General features: G+C 43.2%; 1 protein-coding gene across 1 annotated transcript in view; it reads right to left on the reverse strand.

Annotated features, from left to right (window-relative positions):
• Positions 1-25,836, reverse strand: part of LOC108258981 (vang-like protein 1) — an 82,944-nt gene that overhangs the window by 14,096 nt on the left and 43,012 nt on the right. Inside the window, exons 4-7 of the mRNA XM_017458058.3 lie at positions 10,263-10,694; positions 9,033-9,208; positions 4,099-4,232; positions 1-13 (exon numbers count right to left, since the gene is read on the reverse strand). The exon at positions 1-13 is cut by the window's left edge and continues 141 nt beyond it. Coding sequence (XP_017313547.1) covers positions 1-13; positions 4,099-4,232; positions 9,033-9,208; positions 10,263-10,694 — 755 coding nt within the window. The remainder of the gene's footprint in view (positions 14-4,098; positions 4,233-9,032; positions 9,209-10,262; positions 10,695-25,836) is intronic.

Here is a 25,836-nt window from a genome sequence, read left to right on the forward strand (position 1 = left end):
TTGCCTCCTGGACCTGAACGCAGCACCAGAGCTATGAGTCTCTTACAGTGTTAGGAACAATCTACAGTCACAAGAGCCTGTGGCCTGGGCCGAGACCGAACGCGTTCGTCTTGTTTAATCGCTTGCGACTGTGAACCGTGATTTACTAGAATAAATTTAGCGAATGATAACGGAGGAAAGACATTACACTGACCTTGTTCATGATTGAAATAAACAAAATAAATGGACTTTCTTTTCACCTGGTTTTATGTGAAATGTGTGCACCCCAGCGTCCTGGCGAAATTCCCCCAGTGGCCCTCATCTATCATGGCCCCCGTCTCTGAATTGGCTACATCATTCTCTCTTCTCCACTAATAGCTGGTGTGTGCTGGGGGTGCCGGTGCACTGTGGTGGATGCTACACACTAGTGGTGGTTGAGGAGACCCACCTCCCCCCTCCAATACTATGTAAAGCTAATGGAGTATCTAGAAAAACACGATATAACTGTAACTAACATAAGAAACGTGCATGTTGGATACCGGGATAAAACTCTAAAGCGTCCAGTTTTGTTCGTTTGACTTGCTCGAGGTGGTAAAGTTGGCATTGGATAGAGAGAAGATGCGATAATTGGTGTGAGCAGACCGGTCAGCTTAATGGTGTACTGAAAGATATGGAAGCACATCTGGAATCGAACGAACAATCCGGCAGCATAGCAACTTTTTCCATGACGGACGACTGTGCTCACGTTCCATAAATTCAAACATTCACGATGAAACAGCCTCCTGATCTAAAAGTCTAATCTACGCTCCACAAATTCTGTTTCCGCGCCCTGGATTCATTCATATTCAGCTATTCTGTTTTCCCCTGCTACTCGGTGTCTTAGGGCGGTACCGAGTGTCCGTCTTCATACGCGTCTTCCCAGACATCAAAAGATATTGTTCGGCGCATGCTAATTAAAGCACTGTTACAGCAGCAGGGATTGTGGCTTCCTGGAGTAAATGTTAATGTAGGTTAAAAGAGGGCTGGGCGTTATGAATAAGTGATGCTGGGGATGCGTTTAATTACTCGACTGCAGGAGACATGAAAAATGAAAGAAAAGGAAAAAAAAAAACAAAAACAGAATGTGCAAATGTTGACTAACGTGTGATTCATGTTGCGCTTCCCAATATGAACCCCATAGTTAGACGTTTTTAACGTAACATCTGATTTCACTAATCAGCCAAGCTTTTCGCGGTTAGGTTGGGTGTGTTAGAGCGGGGAAAAAGAGCGGACGCTCTCCGGCACTGGAATTAGAAACCAGTTGATTACGAGCAGAAGATACTGTCGGGTTCAGTGGAGATCAATCCGATCTACGATGTACTCTAGTTCCAAGTTTTCTGCAAAAAAAACCCCCCCAAACAAACTACAATTTAATCGCCGTTCCTTTCTCAAATACAGTTCCATCTTCCTTAACTAATATTACTCCTAATGAATGTTAATACTTCATAAGTTGTTAAGCAAACGTGTTATCATGAATGCAGAATATTCAGGTAATGTATATATATATATATATATTAATTTATTTCTGACTCTCAGCCTTCAAGCTTTGCACGTGCTGCTAGTATAACGAGCAGGAGTAGCGAGGGCTTGAGAAAGGGGAGGGGGGGGGGGGGGGGGTTGTGAGAGTAAGAGTGCGACACACTTCCTCAGGCAGTAGTGAGTAGTTCAGGGATTTCTGCTTCCCCAGGGCCAACTCTGGAGCTGAAGCGTATGAGAACTATTGATTCAACACAACTGCTGTCTTGTTCAAACAGAGAGTGAGAAAGACAGACAGACAGAGAGAGAGAGATTCAGAAAGATAAAGAAACGAAAGGATAAACAGATAAAAGGCGGAGCATTAACGAACTAGTGGAATCCAATGCTGAAGTCCAAAGCGACGTTCTGCTTTAGTTCCACTAACTGTCAGGAGTCACTGATATGAATCTTTTTCCTCAGTGGGACATTTTATTAGATGAAAAAAAAATGCAATGCATAAAAAGGTCAAAACATAAAAAAAACATTTGTTTTTTGAGAAAGAATTCCTACAGGGAGGCATTTAAACAGCATGAGAAGCAATATGATGTCTTCCCAGATCATAGCACGAGGAACCGAAACCCATGTAGTACTTGAATACATCATCAAATCAAGTAGTGCAAATATCTGATCGCCTTACACAGCTTAACTCGCACATATACTCCCATTACGGCAAATTACGCAGCAGGCTTCCTACGAGACTTGACTTTTCATTTAGTTAAATCTCAGGAAACTTCATCACGTGCAAACCTTCATTTATTATAACGTCATTACAGAATGAATGAAAATACAATAAAGTTAATAAAATCATGAAGAAAATCGAAGAAATAAATCAATCAAAAAACGAATACAGTCACAAAACAATATAGCTCATGATTAAATATTTAAAATGGCCGAGTTTAATAAGACTATTGGGTTTCAAGCTCAGTGAGCGCGTGTGTTCAAGCGTATTCGGTATCTAACGAGGCTTCCCTTTCCTAGTAGGGATGGGCGATATCTTATGGTTTTTGTGATATACCGGTAGAAATTCTCCTCACGATAAGAATGAGTCTTCCTGTGATAATAGTGTTAAAGCCTAGTGTTTCTGTGCGTGACGGTGTGCGACCCGTTCGCAGCTCACGTGCAGAGCGAAAACGAGTACGGAGGAAAGGCTGACGTGAAGCCGAGGAGGAGTTTATCGCTAAACGAGGAGCTACTGCACCTCTACAATCCGGAACTGGTTCGGCTACAGAAAATCAGTTTGACTTTTAGATCAGTGTTTGTGTTTCTGAGGCTCTCGAGATCACTTGTAGATAAAAACAGTGGTGCACGGTACTATATTTAGATCGTCACTGATATCGTTATCGCAAATAAATACCAGAAAATATCGTGATATGGACTTAAAACTATATCGCCCATCCCCATTTCCTAGATTTGTGATTCATGCAAAGATGTGGACATATGGGGACAGTGAACGTCCTGCAAAAAGCAAGCAGGGCACGATCGTCCATGGCGATCACGACGGTCAGGTTTCCCAAAAACGATTACTAGCGTACGTTTATCCCAATTGTACTCGAAGCGGTGTGAGAGACTGACTCTCCCGTCTATAGCTGAGCGTATGACGCTTGTACGACAATAGGTTTTGGGGAAATCTAGCCAGTCGCATGGCAAACGAGGAAATCCAAGGAAGTGAAAACAAGCTTGACAGGATCATGCGCTTGTGCTGTGTGGTGGACGTGTCAGTCCTGTCAGACTCACAAAGAGCAGTGCGTTTGGTGCTCATAAAATGTGCCAATATAGTTTAAAAAGTTTCACTTACTATCCAAAAGGTACGCTTTCAGCTTAGTTTTAAAGGTCTCTTTTGAGGCAGGGGCACAGTAAACCAGAAAATACTATATAAGCAGCGTGAATAACAGCATCGACTGACTGTGTACTGGAAATAACACTATATATGGATCAAGTTCCCAAACATCTGGTTCCAACCTTAAACCTAGCACATCATGATACGGTTTAGAGCTCAATTTTGCAAGAAAGGGACCTCAACGAGCGAGGCCGGGTTACCAATACTCGAGTACCTGCCAAATGCAAATTCAAAGGAAAGGAAGTAACTAAAATAAAATGTTAACTCCCATGTTCTGTTCTATTCTGTACATATTTATGAGAAACGGTATTTATATCTAGATCAGAGGTGTCTGATCTTCATTCCAACCAAGCAGGAGACACATCTGATTCCACCTGTTCAATCAGTTGATCCTGGCTTACAATAGACTCAAGTGTGGCTTCCGCTGGGTTGGAATGAAAACCTGCACCCACACCGGCCCTTCCCGGATACGATTGGACGCCCCTGATCTAGATCTATACATGCATGATAGCATATCACTGAGGAATCTGAGGAAACGGTCAGCTCAAATAAACACAATGAGTTGATTATATAACAACATGTACTGTATTATACATAAAAGGCCTGGCGGTCATTGAACAGCACAAGATTCATATGTTAAGGAGATCATTTTCAACCAGAAAGAACGTCAACAATAAGAGGGCCTCTTCAGTTAAATCTGAAAGCCACAAGAAAGGCTGTTAACTCACCGTCCACATTGTAGACCTTGAGGCCAGCCAGGTGTTTGGCAGCACGCGATTTGGAGGCCGTGAGAAGTGCTGGGTTGTGTACTGGGAAATCTCTGTAGTAGTTCTCCAAGATGGCCACAGCTGCTCTCTGGATGCTGGAAGGCGAAAAGGACGATAAATACGGGTTAGATCATGAGTAAGATTAAAAGAATAGCTCGCCTAAACAAAGCTAATATGGATAATGATGGGAGATAATGAATGTTGGCAATTTGCGCTCAAGTTTCTCTTGAAGAGTGCTGTTGTGTGTGGGAAGCAGACGCAGGAGGACGCTAATAAAGTCCTGGCATTAGAAGTAAAGCCACGAGCAAGAAGAAAAGAGGTATAAATGCTAAACTGGCAAAACCGCATGCAATGCTTTACCCTCTTCTTTAATGGAGACATGCAAAACTGCACAGTGATTTTTACCCAGAGTGTAACTTATTAACAATTAGTCAGCATTTCCTGATTAAGGCTGTGGCCTTGCAGCAGTTTCCTGCAGTCGTATTTGCCAGCAGTAAAAAGGTTTCTTGTTTCCATTCTTATTTTTCTTGCTTGGAACAGTCTGCTCTAAACTAAAAATGGGGCCATGCTACTCTCATGATGTGCTGGGGAAGATTGTGAGTGAGAGGAGCCCTATTGTAAGCTCAGTTTGACCTAGTTGAACAAGTCTGTAGTCAGTAAAATGCTCCTGTCCCAGTGCCAGCCACGAGCCATGCTCCTGACCCAACGAGAGGCTAGATCCATGCTCCTACACCAGTGCCAGCCACGAGCCATGCTCCTGACCCAACGAGAGGCTAGATCCATGCTCCTACACCAGTGCCACCCATGAGCCATGCTCCTGACCCAACGAGAGGCTAGATCCATGCTCCTACACCAGTGCCACCCATGAGCCATGCTTCTGACCCAACGAGAGGCTAGATCCATGCTCCTACACCAGTGCCACCCATGAGCCATGCTTCTGACCCAACGAGAGGCTAGATCCATGCTCCTACACCAGTGCCACCCATGAGCCATGCTCCTGACCCAACGAGAGGCTAGATCCATGCTCCTACACCAGTGCCACCCATGAGCCATGCTCCTGACCCAACGAGAGGCTAGATCCATGCTCCTACACCAGTGCCACCCATGAGCCATGCTCCTGACCCAACGAGAGGCTAGATCCATGCTCCTACACCAGTGCCACCCATGAGCCATGCTCCTGACCCAACGAGAGGCTAGATCCATGCTCCTACACCAGTGCCACCCATGAGCCATGCTCCTGACCCAACGAGAGGCTAGATCCATGCTCCTACACCAGTGCCACCCATGAGCCATGCTCCTGACCCAACGAGAGGCTAGATCCATGCTCCTACACCAGTGCCAGCCACGAGCCATGCTCCTGACCCAACGAGAGACTAGACCTATGCTCCTACGCCAGTGCCAGCCATGAGCCATGCTCCTGACCCAACGTCAGGCTCGAGCCATGCTACGGCACTAATGTCAGTCTCGAGCCGTACTCCTGCCCCATTGTCAGGCTCGAGCCATGCTTCTGTGCCAGTGTGAGGCATGAGCCATGCTCTTTACCAAATAGACTAGAGCCATGCTCCTTCCCCACTGTCAGGCACGAGCCATGCTCCTGAGCCAACGTGAGGCTAGACCCATGCTCCCACACAAGTCAGTCTTGAGTCATGCTCCTGCATAAATCTCAGGCTTGAGCCATGCTCCTGCCCCATTCGAGCCATTATTCACGGTTTCAACAACTTCTGCATTTAAATCCTAGTGATCCCTGAGATGAAAGCACCTGTTGTTCCAGTGCAGAATCACTTGTGCTTCAACTGAATGTTTGTTTTGTGTTTTGCACGCTTCCGCAGATTAAGAGAGCCTCCACCCTGGGGGACTGTCCAGTGTAATGTTCTTGGAGGGATATCATGCATGCTGTATTAAACTTCATCTTCATTAATATAGTATGAAAATGGCCGATCACATTGCACAAGCTGAAAGTGGTTCAGAGGTAAGAGTCACACTGAAGCAGCACACTATTTGATAATCAGCAGTGGATCAGCTACAATAAAGAGATTTTGTGCATACATTAAGCTGTCTCTGGCTTATGCATGTTACCATCAATAGCCTTAAACTTGCTCTTCCAGAATATCATGTGGCAACAACTATTTATTGGGCAACAGCTATAACAGCTGGCAGTTTATAAGGAGATGTGCTGAAAATGATTATGTAATTCTGAAAAACCGAGCTGAATTGGGGACCATGTGGCTATTTCCAAATGTCTCGTGTCCAGCATAAAGAAAACTAAAGGGCTATTACCAGGATGCTTGAGCTTACACCAATCGAGTGGATTTACAGTCTGCTGAGAATATCCCTCATCTATGGCCTGTTATATCTCTGTGTTGTTGTGATTGGGGGTGCTTTCACTAGGCAATGTTCAGTCCATCTGAATTGAACCCTGGTATGTTTTCCCCCTTGGTGGAGGGGGGGGGGGGGGGGGGTCATGCTTGATGTTTGTTGGTTAAATGGTCTGCACTTATACCAGCGCTTTACACTGTGTCTCACTCACCCATTCACACACACACACACACCCCAATGGTAGCTAAGCTGCCACGCAAGGCATCTTAGCCATCGGGAGCAATGTGGGGTTCAGTGTCTTTGCCAAGGACACTTCGGCACGTGGAGTCACGTGGGCCGGCAGTCGAACCGCCAACCCTACGATTGGTGGAAAACCCGCTCTACCACCTGAGCCACAGCCGCCCCGATTCAGTGTGAACGCCAACCAAAACAAACCGCAAACAAACCAAAAGCATCATGTACTCTGATTGTACATTCAGGAAATAGTTGTCAAACCACCCTAAGACACCAAAACTGATCCCTTTTGCTGTATTTAAGATTGCATTGCTATGTGGTTGTAAATCTGTGCGCTCTGGAGAGTCGCTTCAGTGTTCAGCCACATGCCCCACCCAGCAGCATGTGTCGTGCTTTAAGGGACGCTAATTTCATTCTTACAAACACAGCATGTGCCTGAAGCATGTGCTTGCTATTTGTACAAACCCGCATGTACACATGGTCCGACAGAGGTACGGAGACGAAAAAAAAAAAGTGTCCATGAGAAAGACGACTCAATGTTTAAGAATGTGATCTTTAACAGAAAAACTAATACTAGCCCACGAGCTTATCAAGTGAAAGACAAAAGTTGTTACAAGCAATTCAAATCTATTTTACTTGTATGGCGCTTTTAACAATGGACATTGTCTCAAAGCAGCTTTACCGGAAACAAACACAGGATACAGATTTTAAACGGGTGAATTTATCCCTATTGAGTGAGCCGGTGGCGAGGAAAAACTCTTAAGAGTTTCATGTTCGATCTGCAGAACCTCCACTCCTCTGCTCAATTATTCATGTTGCTAAGAGGAGCATGATAAGCAAACAAAGCCTAATTACTATTGAGCTGTGGTGCTGTCTGCTGCACTTACTCTTGTCTACTGTTCCTCTGTACAGTAAGTGTCATGAATCTGCACAGTGGCCAAACCGTGTGCCTTTTTTTTGCTATAATGAATTACTCATCACTGATTAGAATAATAACAATCACTTTATTATTTTAAGAAGTGCTTGCTTGGTGTGTATGTTTGGTGCAGCTATGGCTTTAAGGGTAATATTTCAGGGGAGGGGAGGGGAGGGGAGGCGCTTCTTGGCTGATCGCAAACAAGAAGAGGAAAGAGTCATCAGGGTGAAGGCTGGAGGGCCTGGGGAGATGCATAATGATAATGCAACAGCAAAATGCCGTCATGCTAATGATGACAGAGTGCAGCTCATTCCTTTCTCTTCGATACATCTGTGTGCACATGTATGCGTGTGGATTTAGGAATCCAAGACCTCTCATGCATGAAGGTCTTGATCGCTTGTGTTTGGCAGTTAACATTGGAAGGAGAAGAGAAAAGAAAAGGAAAAAAAAAAGAGCAAGAGAGAAAGATCGAAACATATTGTTCCTTTAAGAAAAAACAACAACAAAACAACAACAACAAAGCAGCAACTCCTGTCTTGGTGTTCATGGAGCGAACATGCAGAAACATGACCCCACACAGCCTTCTCATCGCACCTACACCCTGTACAATGACTGCAAATGCCGATCATTCATCACCTAAAAGCCTTTCACTTCTGATTACGCCTTGGATTCGGACTTACATGGATGTTCTGCTTGTTAACATGAAAAGCACTGCAGTAATTAAAAAGAGTAGAGAACCGGCAAGCCCATGCAGAACCTTCTAGCTAAAAAAAAAACAAAAACAAAAAAAAGCACGCACTTGCGCCAAAAACATGTTCACTTTTTAAATCATTGTTTTTATGACATATAATTGGTTCAAATGTAGACACCTGGCTGTCCCTTAGCCGACATGTTCAGCACTCGCATAGTCATGTGAAAAAGTAAGTACACCCCAAGGCATTTTTTTTTAAAAACATATTTGGACAAGCAAACATTTGCTCCTCTCTGAATCAATGCCTATTAATAAAGCTGATACACTTTATCAGATGAAAAATTCTATAATAATCTCCACAATTTTAAATGAACAAAAGACAGATCAGTGATCTGGAAAAAGTAAGTACACCCCTACATTTATCACACCTTCAAATCCATAAAATTAGAATCAGGTGCTCAAGATTGGGTGATTAGAAGCTGCTTAGGGAGTCTCTCATATCTAGTGTCTGGTGTTCCCCTTGCTATTGAGGTGTGTGGTGTCGTCATGCCAAGATCTAAAGCTTTCTGTAAGACCTTCAAAAAAAAAAAAAGGTTGTGGATCCCTATGAGTCATTTACAAATGGCGCAGATTTCAAATGACTTAAAATGATTTTTTCACACGACTGGATTTATAGTTCGCATTTTCACCTTTGCAATCTCCGCTGCAAAGTGCTGACACTGCACACAAACAACTCACCTGAGCTGTCCCAGGTTGTAATGTCGTGTCTCTCCATCTGTAGAGCGCATGACACAGAGCGAAAAGCAGGACTGCAGCTGCCTCAGTTCCAGCAGCACTATTGCCAAATAGTGGATGAACAGCAGTGCGTCCACCAGGGACACGGCATACTGCACGATTCCCTGATAATCCTCATCCTGGAACAACAACGGGTTGGCAGACACTAATTAATAAAACTCCTGGACTGCGGAGAAACATTTGTCACTTTTGATAATGATGTTGTTGTTGGCCTGCAGTATGCTAAATCCAAAATACACTGACAACACGGCTTCTGTGCGGGGAGAACATGTAACAGAACGCTTAAACTGTGCCGGTGGAGCTGGCGTGCAATGGCAGACCACTCTGTAAAACACCTTGTGTAGTAATATGGAGCAATAATTGTCCAAAATAGAGTGCGCACACACATACACACACACACACACACACACATATATACACTAATATATATATATATATATATATATATATATATATATATATATATATATATATATATATATATATATATATATATATATATACACACACATACATATATACACACATATATATATATATACACATATACATACATACATATATATATTATACACACACACACACACACACACATATATGGCCGGTCCTACACCTCCAAATGTGGATGCATATTAAAATCAGCTTTGGAGTAAATTATCCTGCAAGACTGTGAATACACAGTCACGAAGCATATTGGTAACACATGCATGTGATGCACCAATGAAATTAATTGCTTGTTTTTTGTTTTTTTTTAAAATAATGCCAGTGCAATGTTTATTAAGACACCCACTTGCTTTTTCTGTTTTTTTTAATTTGCATATTGCAATTTTACAGAGTATTGATAAGAGGCAAAGCCGGCTACAGATCAAAAAGGTTGCGAGTTCAAATCCCAGTACGGTCAAGGTGCCGGTGCCGAGCCCTTGAACTTCCGTACTCCAGGAGCACTGTATCATGGCTAACCTTGTGCTCGGAGCCTGTCTTCCTAATAAGAAGTATTTGATTGTACTCTGCATATGTTTGTATGTGGCAACGAAGGGCGGCCATTTTGTCTTTCTAACCCATTGCTGTATGATCCTCATGGACACATCTACACATCTTTGTGACCATTTTGCATCTTCCACTGTAAATTCAGAGATGTGTGTAATTTGGCATGTAGAATTTTCGACTCCTTACCTGTGTGTCCAAGATGCGCACTCCATAGAACAGCCAGTAGGAGAGCACGAGCAGGAACGCCAGCATGGCCAGCAGGGATCGGAAAACGAAGATGCGCGGCATGGTGGCCTTGGACGGCCGGAAAAACAGCGCCCACATGGCTAGCAACAAAATAAGCAGCTTGAACGCTACGGAGATGAAGAGGCCCTCACACGCCGTGCCGCACGCACGCAGCCTCTCGGGCCAGAGCAGTCGCGGCAGGATGAGGAACGCGAGTGGCGTCAGGAGCACCAGCAGACTCAAGATAACAGAGAACGAGACGACTAAATAGCGTTTACAGTCCAGACCCACGCTGTCATCTAGGTCTTTGCTAATGCGCACAATGTCCTCCTGTGAGAGCGAGTGCTCTGAAGTGCCCGTGATCGCAGTGGTAGTTTCGCCCCAGTTGTCATCCTGCAAACAGAAGTATAGACATAAAGTGGAGGCGAAAGTAGCAGAAAGTATTCTTTAGTTATTACGTCCAAGGAAAAATAATCTCATAAATCCCTCCCCTTGACCTGCGTCGTCCATATCAGCTGATTTATAATGTAGCCACAGACAAGGTTATTTTCCCCAGTGCCTGGTTAAGACGGCATTAAACTCGATATTAGTTGTAATTTATCGGTTTTATCTACAAATACAGGAACAGTTTATGAATAAAAACCACAGACAGGATTAGATCCAACTCGAGTGTCTAGAGTGAAATCAGTGAGAGTGAGGACTTGACTACGTTGCAATCCAAACCCAACACCAGATGTCGATACAGTATACGCTGCGTCACATTAACACTAACTCTCAATTCACAACACCAACTCCATCACCGTCGTCCAAGCGTGATGCACAGAAATATATATTCAGTAGTGGTCTAAAGTTAACATCATTCTGTTACACAATAGTAGGAAAGTCAAAGAGACATCGAAATGTAAACAAATGTAAATTAAGTGCAGTGTGTCTTAATTATCTACAAATGTACCATTTCTGATCTTTTGTTTACTTTTCCTTCCCACCGAGTGCAAAATAAACAAAATCTGAGGCCACACCAGCATAGCAATGTTTGGAAAAGGCGGGAAAAGGGCAGTCACTTAAGTGGTTAGCGCTTCAGGCTAACACTCCAGTTCTGAGGTGAATAACACAACTCGTTAGCTTTACAGTGGGAACAATTTCACATGAAATGGAATAAATAATGTAACGTGTGTGTGAAGGCCTGTTTTTATATCTTAGTGGGGACCAAATACTCCCACAGGGATAGAAACTTTGACATTTGTTCCCAACAAAACCTGTTTTTATTTTTTTATTAACAAAACCTTTATTTTAAACTAAAGCATACTTAACCCACTAGCAAATGTTTCACATAATTCATTAATGCTTTGAATAGGCTGAAGTAACAGTGAAACTGTATAAACAGCACGCACACACACAAAATCAGTGGTATGACAGCCATACAACCTGATATCAATGTTTTACTAGAGTCCAGTACTAGCGCCAAACTGATTAGCATCCTTGGCAAAAAATTTTTTTTTTTTTTTTTTTTTTTTTTTAAAAAAAGGTTTTCAGTTACATTTTGTTCATACTTTCTAGCAGTACCAATAACTGTGACATGGATTTGTTTTTTTTAAAAAAAAAAAAAAACTTTATACAGATTTATTTTTAAAAGTTCGATTTCGCTCATATTTTCAGAGCAAGATTAAGTTAATGACCCATTAAGACATTAACCATCAACCATTACAACACATTTTTTTTACCAACCTCTACCAAGATATATATATATATATATATATATATATATATATATATATATATATATATATATATATAAATATATATAAAAAGGGGTGCCATTTTTTGAGCTAGCACATGTCCCAACACACTGAAATGTAGATGAACTAATGACTAGTGTATGTTCCAAGAAGTTAATTTTACCAACCAGCTAGCAACAATATTACTTAATTAGCTTGTTAGTGAACAATGCTCATAACAGTTACTCACAAATGAACTGTGCTTCACACTGACTGCGTTTACATGGACAGCAGTAATCTAAATATAGACCTTATTCTGAATATTGAAGACAATAATGTGATTAAGGTGTTTACATGAGTCGCTTTTAGGATATTCCTGTCATGTTCCCGTTTTACATGTTATAGAACATAGAGCGGTTAACAGCACACGTCATTACGTCACCGCACCACGCCGTCCAACGTCCCTCCAGAATTTCACGTATCGACACACAGCTGGTCTTCGTTATGGTACCGTATACAGTTCTGGGTGTTTTTAAGTTTACGAAAGCTTCAAGTGCAGGTAATTATTTGTCATGCTGGACGTGCAAATAGATGACTGCTTGAAGCCGTGAGCTCTGTCCGAAACCGCATACTTACCTATTATATAGTAGCCGAGATACAGGTTTCTCCTACTATATAGTACATGTATTTCTCCTACTATATAGTAGGTAAGTACGCGGTTTGGGACGCAGCCGTGCTCTCGTTTGCCATAAAACGGTTGAGCGCTGCTGTGTGTGATCGTGTCCTGTCGCACGACGTGGTGAAAACTCTCACACGACGTTAATAGCGTGATTAAGGCGTGTACACGTCTGTAATGCACTTCCATAACGCGACTAAAACAGGAATACTCCACACGTCTTAATTCCATTTGTGTTTACTTCGAGTATGACTTTAATCAGATTAAGGTCATCAATAATCGCTGTTTACATGCTAGTTTCTTAATCAGAGTATCATCTTAATCGGGTTAATATCGGATTATTGTTGTCCATGTAAACGTACTGACTGTCTTCAAACACATCACATTTACCTTTTCTTTATTTAAGCTAGATATATGTTTTAGATTACTCAGGATAAAGCCAGTTCATAGTTCCTCTCATAACTATGAGATGATTCCCGTCCAAATCCACCTCCGGTTCTGGAGCCACCTGATCAGCCTGATTAATCCCCCGAATTTAAACCAATCAATTCGTCTTCCAGCTTTGCACGGTTTTACTATTTTCACTTTTCTGCATTCCTGAGTATTACTCTTACCGTCTAACTCCTTCTGCTTCGTATTGAATGAAAGGGCACTGAATGGAGGGATGGATTTTTTTGATACGGCCGGGACAGAAGATGGGATGGATATTGCATGCCACAAAAAAAAACAACCTCAGGAGCACCTTCACACTGCGACAGTGAAGTATTCACCAGAACATCGGCAGCAACATGCGTAGCCTGAACCTTGTGTACACTCATCTGGTAACGTTCCACGGAAATAAAGAATGCTGGTTCTTAACAAGCTCCTACGAAGGTGATTCACTACAAAACACAAACCTGGATGTTCTATACTGCCATGTAGTGGTCAAAGAAGCCTGATTGTGAGATCTGAGACATTCTGAAGGAATGACCCAACAGGGTCTGTTGTGTTTTTAGAGAATCCACACAACTGTACGATTGCAACCGAAAACGAAGTTAAAAATAAACTGCTATTAATTATTACAGAGCTTAAAACTAGACTGGGGGGTAGACGCCCCTGTATCATGGTACCTTTTGAGAACCTCAGGTTTTAAAATGTGACAACTTTAAAAGACGCATAACACATGAACATATTTAATCGACTGGCCTGGGAAGCTACTGGATTTTTATAAATGTACATTTATATTAGCATTTTCACCTTGTACGTTTATTATTTAAAAACAGTTACATTTGGCAGCAATAATTATAAATTAAAGCTCTAATAACATATTCAAGGGTGTAGCTGCAAATAACTAGTGCACAATTTTGACTCTCATGACTTTCTGATGTCACGGTATAGCTGATTTTTTACTAAAGACAAAGAATAAAAATAAAATAAAATGCTGCGAGAATAACACACATAACGCTTCCAAAATAGCAGCCGTGACACCGCACTCACACTGGGCTGGCTTGACTTCCTGTCATCACTGTGTGTGTGTGGTCCTAAAAAACACTCGCGTACAAAGGAGCGAGAATGGTGGTGTGCGAGTGTGTGTCTGAGACGATGTAAGGGGACTGACAGGGTGGTATAAATGCACCGAGCTGGCCGAGCGCTTTAGTGAGCTGGAGGGCAGCAGAGTGACAACGCAAGAAAAGGAACGGCAGGAAAGAGAGAGAATTAAAAGAATAGAGGGTGGAACAGGAAAGAATGAAGGGACTGGGGTTTTTTTGTGGTGGTGTTGCTGTTGTGATAGATGAGAACCTTTTCATCATCTCGTCTCATCTAACAGGGCACTCGGTGGTTTAGTGGTGATCACGTTCGCCTCGGGCCACTAGGGTTGGGGGTTTGATTCCCGCCTCTGCCCTGCGTGCTGCGGGGGTTTCCTCCTCCAGTCCAAAGACACGCATGGTAGGCTGACCTGCATGTCCAAAGTGTCCGTAGTGCATGAATGGGTGTGTGAATGTGTATGTGAGTGTGCCCTGATGGATTGGCATAGTTTTTATATCCAGGGTGTGTACCTCCCCCAACCCCCTCGCCCCGTGCCCGATGCCCCCTGCGATAGGCTCCGGGTGCCGCGTGACCCAGTAGGATAAACGGTATAGAAAACGGACGGACGTAAATATGATTCGCTAATAAGACTGTAGGATCTGAACAAGTTATATTGTTAATGGTTTTGCGACAGCAGGAAGGCATTACTACAATATTTGACACTGCCGTAGTGTTAGTTATTACAGCCCCAGTGAAAACATCTAACTGACATAGATACAGTGATTAACGGTACGAGTTGTACAGTTATCACACTGTGAATTCATTACTGCTAGTTACTCTTCCACTGCGCCACACACACGCCTCAGGAATGTAAACCCTGGAGAGGACATGGGATACAGTGTGTGGTGTCAGAGTACAGAGTTTTTTCAGATCTGGGAACGATCCTGGAAAAGCTGAACGAAGAGCCATCGCACAGCTACAGAAAACTACAGGGAGAGCAGAGAAACACAAAGATAACTCCCCACCCGAAACGCTCAATTCAATTCCAAAACGTTGGCAAAGAAAACACGACAGCACGGTGCGGTAGTTTCGACGTGCTACTCTGAGGTGAATATACTGAATGGGGAAGAAATAGATGACAGTCGAGGCAAAACACACACACACGGTCCCATAGAGACCAGAATACACAATATCATCATCTCCCTTTCTGTCGCATTTACACGCTTAAAAGTCAGACTCCGCTTATTTATTTCATTTATTTTTATTTACCAACATGTAATACGGCCATTAAAACACGTCCAGAAACCCAACCAGAGTGCTGGGACAGACAGGTCAAAGGTCAAAGCACACTTAAACACACTGAGACACTGGAATATACCACAGTCTGCATTTTCAGCCACGAGCCTGATGACAGCCAACATGTGCTTCCTACAAGATGTAAAGCCACTTACTGCATATTTCCCAGAGCTGAAAACCAAATGGCAGATTTTTTTTTCCCGTGTTGCTAATTTGCAGGGGCAGACGGCGTAATGATGAGGTGCCAAAATTCCTTTCCAAATATGTGCCTGCGCCTTTCTAGAATAACTGGATCAACAAACTTAATAATCACTTTCTTGCTCTAATCTGAGTGTCTGTGGAAATGTCTGACATAGAAGCTTCCACATATCCATCCATCCATCCATCCATCTTCTCTACCGCTTATCCTTCAGGGTCACGGGGAGCCTGGAGCCAATCCCAGGGAGCATCGGGCACAAGGCGGGGTACACCCTGGACAGGGCGCCAAATCTATCGCATCACACACATTCACACACCCATTCGTACACTACGGACACGCCAATCAGCCTACCATGCATGTCTTTGGACTCGGGGAGGAAACCGGAGCACCCGGAGGAAACAGGGAGAACATGCAAGCTCCGCACACACAGGGTAGCGGCGGGATTCGAATCCCCGACCCCAGAGGCACGAGGCAAACGTGGACTCCCCGCAATGGATGGCTGAGGCATCGCCAGAATTCAAACTTCCCACCAGACGATAGGGCGTGCCACTCGGGAGCCCTTATACTACAGCAAACTGCTAATGATTTTATCATTAACTAGGTTTTTTTAGGCATTAAAGAATGATCAAACAGGTCATTTTACATATTTGCCTGTCGTTTTACCAAGACGAGAACAAACCGTCCTGTGGCAGAAAAACAAGTTACAGTTTTAACTCGAACTGTTACCAAGCATTGACACTGGAGACTCCTTCCAAAAATGCTAAATCAATATGTCCTCACAGAAAACTTCACCATATCCTGTTAGCTCTTACTACAGGAATGATAATGTACTAGAATGAGCCATTCTGCTATAGAAAATCAATCACAAACCTTCTACATGCTGAGGTGTAATGTAGAAAAAATTTAAAAGTTCACATTTGTCAATTTTACACAGCAAACTCACTTGGTCCAGGTTTTTATTTACTGTCACACACACACACACACACAGGGGTAGAATTATGAGGCAACACGTCAGCCAAATTCCCTTTGTCATTCATAACAATGGGTTAGACCAAGGAATATAGCTGTGATGTGCGGCAAAAGGTTGTTGAGTCTCACAAAATGCGAAGTGGCTAGAAGAAAATAGCACAAGCATTGAAAACGCTCATTTCCCCCATCAGGACAATAATTAAGAACTTCCAGTCAACCGGAAATGTTATGAATCATCCTGGAACTGGACGTGTGTCTATATCGTCTCTACGCACTGTGAACAACGGATATTAAAAGACAACCTGCCTGCCTCTGCCAGGAAGCTTAAAATTGGCCATGGTTGGATCTTCAAGCAGGACACTGATCCAAATCAACACAGAAATGGTTTACTGACCCCAAATTTAAGGTCCCGCCATGGCCATCCCAGTCCCCTGACCTGAACCCCATAGAAAACCTGTGGGGTGAACTGAAGAGGAGAGTCCACCAGCGTGGACCTCGAAATGTGAAGGATCTGGAGAGATTCTGTATGGAGGAACGCTCTCAGATCCCTCGCCATGTATTCTCCAACCTCATCAGGCATTATAGGAGAAGACTCAGAGCTGTTATCTTGGTAAAGGGAGCTAGCACAAAGTATTGACTAAAAAGGTACCAATAATTGTTGCACACCTATATTTAACATAGATGATTGTTTTTGTGGATAAACCTGTGTTGTGTTTGAAATTGTTTGATATGCATGAGAGCAGAGTATTTTTGTGAATTTTTTTAAACAAAAAGATCAAAAGGTTAAACGATAAAAGACGATTTTTCACAGCCGTCTCTGCGAATATTTGCCAAGGGTGCCGATATTAATGGAGGGCACTGTATAGTATCCATTTTCTTACTTTGTCATAATGAAGAATATCATAACATACCCAACACACATAATGCTGACTACATGTAATGTGCAAGAATCCTTGCTCAGAAGTGTAACAGAGGCACTCCACACACACACACACACACACACACACACACACACACACACACATCACAAAGAATAGAGAGTGAAGCGGAAAAAATGGCTGCTTTCACTTCTGCCGGAAAACAGCAATTTGCTTCACAAAATCTCTCCACTAAGATAAGCAAGGAAGCTTTAAAAAAAAAAAAAAAAAAAAAAAAAAAAAAAAGAAAAGAAAGAAAGAAAGAAAAGGGACTCTAAAGGCTTGCTCACATGTACTACATTCACACGGTGACTGAATGAAACAAAATGACTGAAGAAAATAAACTCCGAAAAATCCAAGTCAATACAGTCACGGTGCTGTATACGATCAAGTGTAGAGGTCTTTAATCAAAATAAGATGACTTCAGGCATGACAAAGAAAGAAAGAAGCTACGTGCGGGTCTTTAACAACTGAGGAATACTAAAAGCGCAAACTAAATAAACATTTCCTACAGGCATCTGAGGAATGCTAAAAATCCCAAGAGTCCTTCTGCATAGTTTTACAACACGAACGCGGTTATTTGGACGTGTTCTTCTGATGCAGTGACAAAACTAATTACCCCTTACAACATGGCTGGAAGTCTGAACAACGCACACATTATTGCAGTCCGTCTGGCTCGAGCTGCCACGGGAGATCGTTTCCGGAGCAGAAAAATGGCCGTAATGTGCTTGTTCGAGGGCAGGGTTCTCAGGAGCCGCCGTGCCTCGCAGAGATCCGGCATCTAAGATAACATCTTGCACTGGTGCATACCACTGAGAGAGTGTGTGAGTGTGTGTGTGTGTGTGTGTGTGTGTGTGTGTGTGTGTGTGTGTGTGTGTGTGTGTGTGTGTGTGTGTGTGTGTGTCCTACCTCCCGAGGCTCAGACGGCGGTGAGCTCAGCTCCTGCGTCGCAGGTTCACGTTCTAACACCGGCTCTTCCATCACTGTGAAGCCCAGAGTGTGTTCGCGTGTGTTTTAGCGCTGCGAGAAGCGGCCTTTCTCCGACGTGACGAGCGAACGGATGCGTCCTGTGACGCGAGTGCTGGATGTGCTGCTTTTTAGAGTAAAAATATCTGCCATCATATAATGGCGTGAGGAGTGCGGCGCGGCGACTTACTGCGAGGGCTTTCGGTGGACGGGTCGCATGGGACGGCTGAGTGGGAAAGAAAGTGAGCGAGAGAGTGTGTATGTGTGTGTGTGTCCGTCCATCATACAAACCATCCTTTCCCCTCTGAGAGATGGCTAACATCATCATCAGCCAATTACAAGTCACGTGGATGCCTGTTATATTATATTACATTACATTATAGCAAACATCTTCGGAATGGATCTTGCTCTCTGGATGAGGTTTGCCATCCAGCACCTTTATGTGAATTTTGAAAAGGTGAATAAAGAAACCTGAATGAAAAAGCAAGCCTAAATCTTGTGGGGGAGGGGAGTAGGAGGACATGTCGGTCTGAAACTTTTCCGTAACTGCAGTAAAACTAAAATATAGCATAAGATTTCATAGACGTTTATGCTTGTTTTTATGCTTGGCACTGCTATTATGATATTACTAAGCAAACCTAAATATCTTGCAGCACATCACATACTGTAGAAATGATAGATCTGCTGCACCGTTTGTGCTTGGACCACTAGAAGAAGCAGCCTTTATTTGTCACATATACCCCCCCCGAGCCTTAACCGTTGAGACACGCCTGTCCGCTATTATTAAATCATCCGCTCGTTATACTCAACTGCATCTTTGAGGCTTGGACCCCAGCTAGGAAAAGATAAAGCAGAGAGAACAGACGAGACTTTGTTTCCGTGCAAATGTGGTGTTTGGACCTTTAACATAAAATAGAGATGGTGATTGGTCGCCTATGTCGGAAACGTTCAAGTATTTTAGTGCTTGGACCCCTTGCGAGAAAACATCAGCGGGTTGAAAATTTTGATTTGGGGCCACTAATCAGTAAATATAACAACATCAACATGAGGTACACAGTCAGCACGTTTACATGGACAACAACAATCCGATATTAACCCCATTAATACTCTGATTAAGATACTACGATTATTGGTGATCTTAATCGATTAAAGTCATACTCGAAGTAAACACCAATGGAATTAAGACGTGTGGAGTATTCCTGTTTTAGTCGCGTTATGGAAGTGCATTACAGACGTGTACACACCTTAATCACGCTATTAACGTCGTGTGGGAGTTTTCACCGCATTGTGCGACAGGACACGTACACACACGGCAGCGCTCGACCGTTTGACGGCAAACAAGAGAGCACGGCTGCGTCCCAAACCGCGTACTTACCTACTGTATAGTAGGAGAAATACATGCATCTCGGCTACCATATAGTAGGTAAGTGCACGGTTTGGGACGCAGCCCACAGCTTCAAGCAGTCGTCTATTAGCACGTACAGCATGACAAATAATTACCTGCACTTGAAGCTTTCGTAAAATTAAAAATAAAAACACACAATACTGTATACGGTACCATAACGAAGACCAGCTGTATGTCGATACGTGAAATTCTGGAGGGACGTTGGACGGCGTGGCGCGGTGACGTAATGACGTGTGCTGTTAACCGCTCTATGTTCTATAACATGTAAAACGGGAACATGACAGGAGTATTCTAAAAGCGACTCATGTAAACACCTTAATCACATTATTGTCTTATTCAGAATAAGGTCTATATTTAGATTACTGCTGTCCATGTAAACGCAGTCAGTGAGTGTTTGGACCCCTAATAAGGAAACACTCGATTAATTGCTGCAGCTTTCATGCTTGGACCAATGCAAGTATGGAAACCAAATCAGGACATCGGGAACCGAATTCCTAGCGGCTTCATCCCGATTTAACGTTATGCCGTAAACTTCCATCCGTCCATTTTCCATATTGCTTATCCTACACAGGGCTGTGGGGAAGCCTGGAGTCTATCCCACAGACCTCTGGGCAGGCACAGGGTGGGGGATTCCCTGGATGGGGTGCCAACATTTTCACAGTTTGGAAAGGCCAATCAGCACAGGAAGAAAATTCAAACTCCGTGTACACAGGGCAGTGGTGCGGTTCGAACCCTCAATCCCAGAGGTGCGAGGTTAACCACTAAACCACCATGTCCAGGCCATAAACGTATGTACACTAACTGTTTTGTTTTTTTGTTTTTTTTGGAAAAAGCGGAATTTCTATACACGCCAAGGCTAAAACTATTATTTCTAGTACACTCACACAGAGTGTGTGCTGTATTCACCCCCTAACTGGTTTGATGATGTACATGCTTCAGTATATTTGCATAACAGTACCTACAAATCAGCGTTTGGGTTTGAGCGTGCTGGCTCTGAACATTTGGACGGGAATCTCATCTCGTCTCCGTTGGAGAGAAAAAAAAAAAAGAAAAAAAAAAAGGTCCCTCACATTTGGACCGTCTTCCAGTCGACATTGTATTAGCTACAATAATTACAAACACACAACCTAGTTACAGCCTACAGTGTCCGCCTGTCTGACATGCTGCATGCTGGGAATATGACGTAGGGTGCAGCTGTCACTGCTGCCCGGTGCCTGACCTCACACAGCATGCAGCGTGTCACGAGTTAATGACCTTCACCAATATACAGTGCAACACTACAGTACGACAAATCGTCGTCATTGACGACCGACTACTGCTTTTCATCATTTATCACAACCGGGTAAAGCTTTCGCTCAGCTGATACTATACTCGCTATAAAAGATTTCAAACCGACGCAAAAACATTGCAGTTTTGCTGCTTGAACATACGAGATTCACGTTTCATGCGACTATACTGTATCATACACAGTGCCCTCCATTAATAATGGCACCCTCGGTAAATATGAGCAAAGGTGGCTGTGAGAAATCGTCTTCATTGTTTAACCTTTTGATAGTTTGTTCAAATAAATTCACAAAAATACTCTGCTCTCATGGATATCAAACATCACAGGTTTATCAAAAAAAAAAAATCTAAAATTATTGGCACCCTTTTAGTCAACACTTTGTTCTAGCTCCCTTTGCCAGGATAACAGCTCCGTCATATCGCAGCAAACCAGTGACTACATTTCCCATCCTGCACTGCGGCCTACAAACATTCCCAGAACACTCGCAATCATTCTAATCCCTCACACCTGCATCCAATCTCTCACACACAGGTTAAAAGAGGTATTTCGAGGCCCCCACTCTTTGCGAATTATTGTGCGTTATCACCGTTTGTACCCTGTTCCTCGTTTTGTTTCAGGGTCTTTGATCTTGTTTCTTGTTCTCGATTCTTGCCTCGCCCAGTTTATACCCGTTTGCCAATCGCCTGACCCATTGCCCGTTTCTGACCGGGATATTGTCTCATGATTTGGATGTGTCCGCCTGCCTCTGTTTATTAAAAGCTCTCATCTGCATTTGCATCCGTCCTCAACCTCCATTACATGGATTACGTGACAAGCTCCGAGTCTTCTCCTGTGATGCCTGATGAGCTTGGAGAATACATGGCAAAAGGATCCGAGACCGTTCCTCCGTACAGAACGTTTCCAGGACATTTTGCATGACTTCTACAAACAGCTGCTGCTCACGGAAGATCATCTTGGAATGACTCATGTCTGCAGACATCCTTATTAAGTCAACAATGACAAGGTCTAATGACTTACTGGCTGACTAAAACACAGGCGCGCACACACACACACACACACACACACACACACACACACACACACACACACACAGTGCATTCTTCAACCAATGATTATCATATCACAAGGTTCATTCAAAAACCATAGCGGATGCACATTTCAGATCTAGACAGTGAATCGGTCGGATCTTATAGTTTTATGAATTTATATCCGTTGTCTGGGGGAAATGTGCGATCCCAGTCGCATCCCTTGTTTGTACAATTTTCCAGGACCTCACTAATATTTCTAGGACACTCGCTTCATTTTCTCTTCTTTCCCTCTCCACGACGTTCCAGGTCTTCCAGCTCTACGAGTGGAAAAAAAATGATCCTGTGGAGCAATCTGTTTAAATGATGAAAAAAAATAACTGGGCGTGTGTGTAAGGAAACATGAATGTATTAATAAAAAGGTATGCAAGCGTTGCTTTGGCATTCACTTATGATATATGATTTTATTATAATATAGCCTCAAGAGTCATTGAATATTCATTCCTTACGAGAGAAAGATTCAGAGTGTTAGCACTGGTCTTGAGATTTGAAGCAAGTCCCAGGCTGAAGCTCTACAGCTGCTCTCTCTCACTCACTCACACACACACACACACACACACACACACACACGCGTGCAGAGCTACAGTCCTTCATTAACAGTGAACTTACACACACCAGAGCTGTTCAGTATGATGACAGGATATCGATACTAGCACAACTACATCACAGGAGGCATTTCTGACCAGCCTCGTTATTATTAACAGCAACAAGCAGCTGATTGGACGTTGAAAACATTCGTACAAAATCACACACGGGAGCCAATGAAGAACCGATCTGAGGAAGCGGGGACTCCATCACTCATCGTCTTTACAGAGAGCTTCAGTTGAAACAGAGACACCTCGTCTGTGCGAGTGTAGGAACTGTATTCATTTCCTCCATACAAAGCCATACGCAGCACTTTGTCTTCACTGACGCGCTCACATTCTCCTCTCTGTGACGCACAGCAATATCATTCCCTAGGTCTGCTCACTACCTTCACCACTCAAGCCGCGTCCACAAAGTAGGTCAGAGAGTGAGAGAGAGAGATACAAACAAAGAGAGATACGGAGAAGACCTAAAACAACAACATCGGATTTTCGACGTGGTCCTAAATCTAGATGAAGAGAACCCGATTAAACAAATGAGATAAAAATATTATATTATAAATAATATATTATATAATATTACATATCTGTGAGTGGTGAAAGTATGTGAACCTTTGCTTTCAGTATCTGGTGTGACCCACTTGTGCAGCATTAACTGGAACTAAACGTTTCCGGTACTGTTGATCGGTCCTGCACGTCGGCTCGGAGGAATTTCAGCCCGTTCCTCAGTACAGAACAGCTTCAACTCTGAGATAGCGGTGGGTTTCCTCACATGAACTGCTTGCTTCAGGTCCTTCCACAACATTTCTATTTCAGGATTAAGGTCAGGACTTTGACCTGGCTATTCCACAACATTAACTTTATTCTTCTCTAACCGTAATGTAGTAGAACGACTCGTGTGCTGAGCATTATTGACTTGCTGCATGACCCACTTTCTCTTGAGATTCAGTGCATGGACAGATGTCCTATAATATAATATAATATATCATTCAGAATTCATTGTTCCATCAATGATGGTGAGTCGTCCTGGCTCAGATGCAGCAAAACCGCCCTAAACCATGATACCGCCACCACCATGTTTCACAGATGGGATACGGTTATGCTGTTTTCCTTTCCTTTTCCAGCCTGATGAGCATCAACAAATCTTTTTCTGAGGTCCTCAGAAATCTCCTTTGTTCGTGCCATGATAAACATAGAGAGAGAGAGAGAGAGAGAGAGAGAGAGAGAGAGAGAGAGAGAGAGAGAGAGAAACATACAGACAGAGAGAAAGAACAAGAGAGAGAAACATACAGAGAAAGAGATGCAGACAGAGAGGGTTAGAGAAACAGAGACAGAGAGAGAGAGAGAGAGAGAGAGAGAGAGAGAGAGAGCGCGAGATACAGAGAGAGAGAGAGAAAAACACACAGAGAGAGAGAGAAAGAGAGAGAGAAACAGACAGACAGACAGATACAGACAGAGAGGGAGAGAGAAACATACAGAGACAGAGACACAGACAGAGAGGGTTAGAGAAACAGAGACAGAGAGAGAGAGAGAGAGCGCGAGATACAGAGAGAGAGAGAGAGAAACACACAGACAGAGAGAGAGAAAGAGAGAGAAACATACAGACAGAGAGAGAGAGAGAGAGAGAGAGAGAGAGAGAGAGAGAGAGAGAAACATACAGACAGAGATACAGACAGAGTGGGAGAGAAACATACAGACAGAGAGAGAGACACAGAGAGAGAGAGATACAGAGAGAAAGAGAGAGAAACATACAGACAGAGAGAGAGAGAGAGAGAGAGAGAGAGAGAGAGAGAGAGAGAAACATACAGACAGAGATACAGACAGAGAGGGATAGAGAAACATACAGACAGAGAGAGAGAGAGAGAGAGAGAGAGAGAGAGAGAGAGAGAGAGAGAAACACATACAGACAGAGAGAGAGAGAGAGAGAGAGAGAGAGAGAGAGAGAGAGAGAGAGAGAGAGAAACACATACAGACAGAGAGAGAGAGAGAGAGAGAGAGAGAGAGAGAGAGAGAGAGAGAGAGAGAAACATACAGACAGAGATACAGACAGAGAGGGATAGAGAAACATACAGACAGAGATACAGACAGAGAGAGAGAGAGAAATATACAGACAGAGATACAGACAGAGAGAGAGAGAAACATACAGAGACAGGGATACAGACAGAGAGGGATAGAGAAACATACAGACAGGGATACAGACAGAGAGAGAGAGAGAAACATACAGACAGACAGAGACAGTACGACTGAGAGAGAAAAAAGGGATGGGGGTTAATGACATGACATGACTGTGACGTTACTGTACTGAAACTTCTGTTCCTGTAATGGATCTAATTATAATGATATAAGCAGTGATAATTATATAAACAGTTGGGAAAAAAAAAGAAAAAGGAACACTTGGCTCTCCTCTGCAGATCTTCACCTATCCGTTCACTCGTCTGTGGGAGAGGAGACTGAAATGAACCGCATCGTTATAATTGCAGGCCAAATACCTCCGTTCCTTCATCTCCCTTCCTGAATGTGACTCAGCCTGTCGTCATGCTCGAGTCCAGAACTCCGCCTCAGACGAGAGTTTCATCGCAGAATTACCCACAAACACCGTTTTATTCATATTCACCGTGTTTAACGAGTTTCAAAATCCATACAGGGAACTGAAATCAATCTCATTAGACTGTTTACTTTTGCTTCGTTTTAAAAAACAAACAAAACAAACAAACAAACAAACAAAAAACAAACAACTGAAAGGAGCACTGTGCATTTCCCATCATCAATACTGCTTTCGTCCATTCTTCTTATTTTACTGACGCGGGATCTAGCTTAAGAAATCCCGCTTGGTTCCATTTCGTTTTTGATATCTGATGAAACAGAAACAGTTGTTGGTAGCAGACACGTCTGGATATTACGCTGCTCCAGTGAGAACCCTAAAGCCTTCTTC

This window comes from Ictalurus punctatus, chromosome 26 (genome assembly GCF_001660625.3).
Source record: "Ictalurus punctatus breed USDA103 chromosome 26, Coco_2.0, whole genome shotgun sequence".
Taxonomy (NCBI): Eukaryota; Metazoa; Chordata; class Actinopteri; order Siluriformes; family Ictaluridae; genus Ictalurus; species Ictalurus punctatus.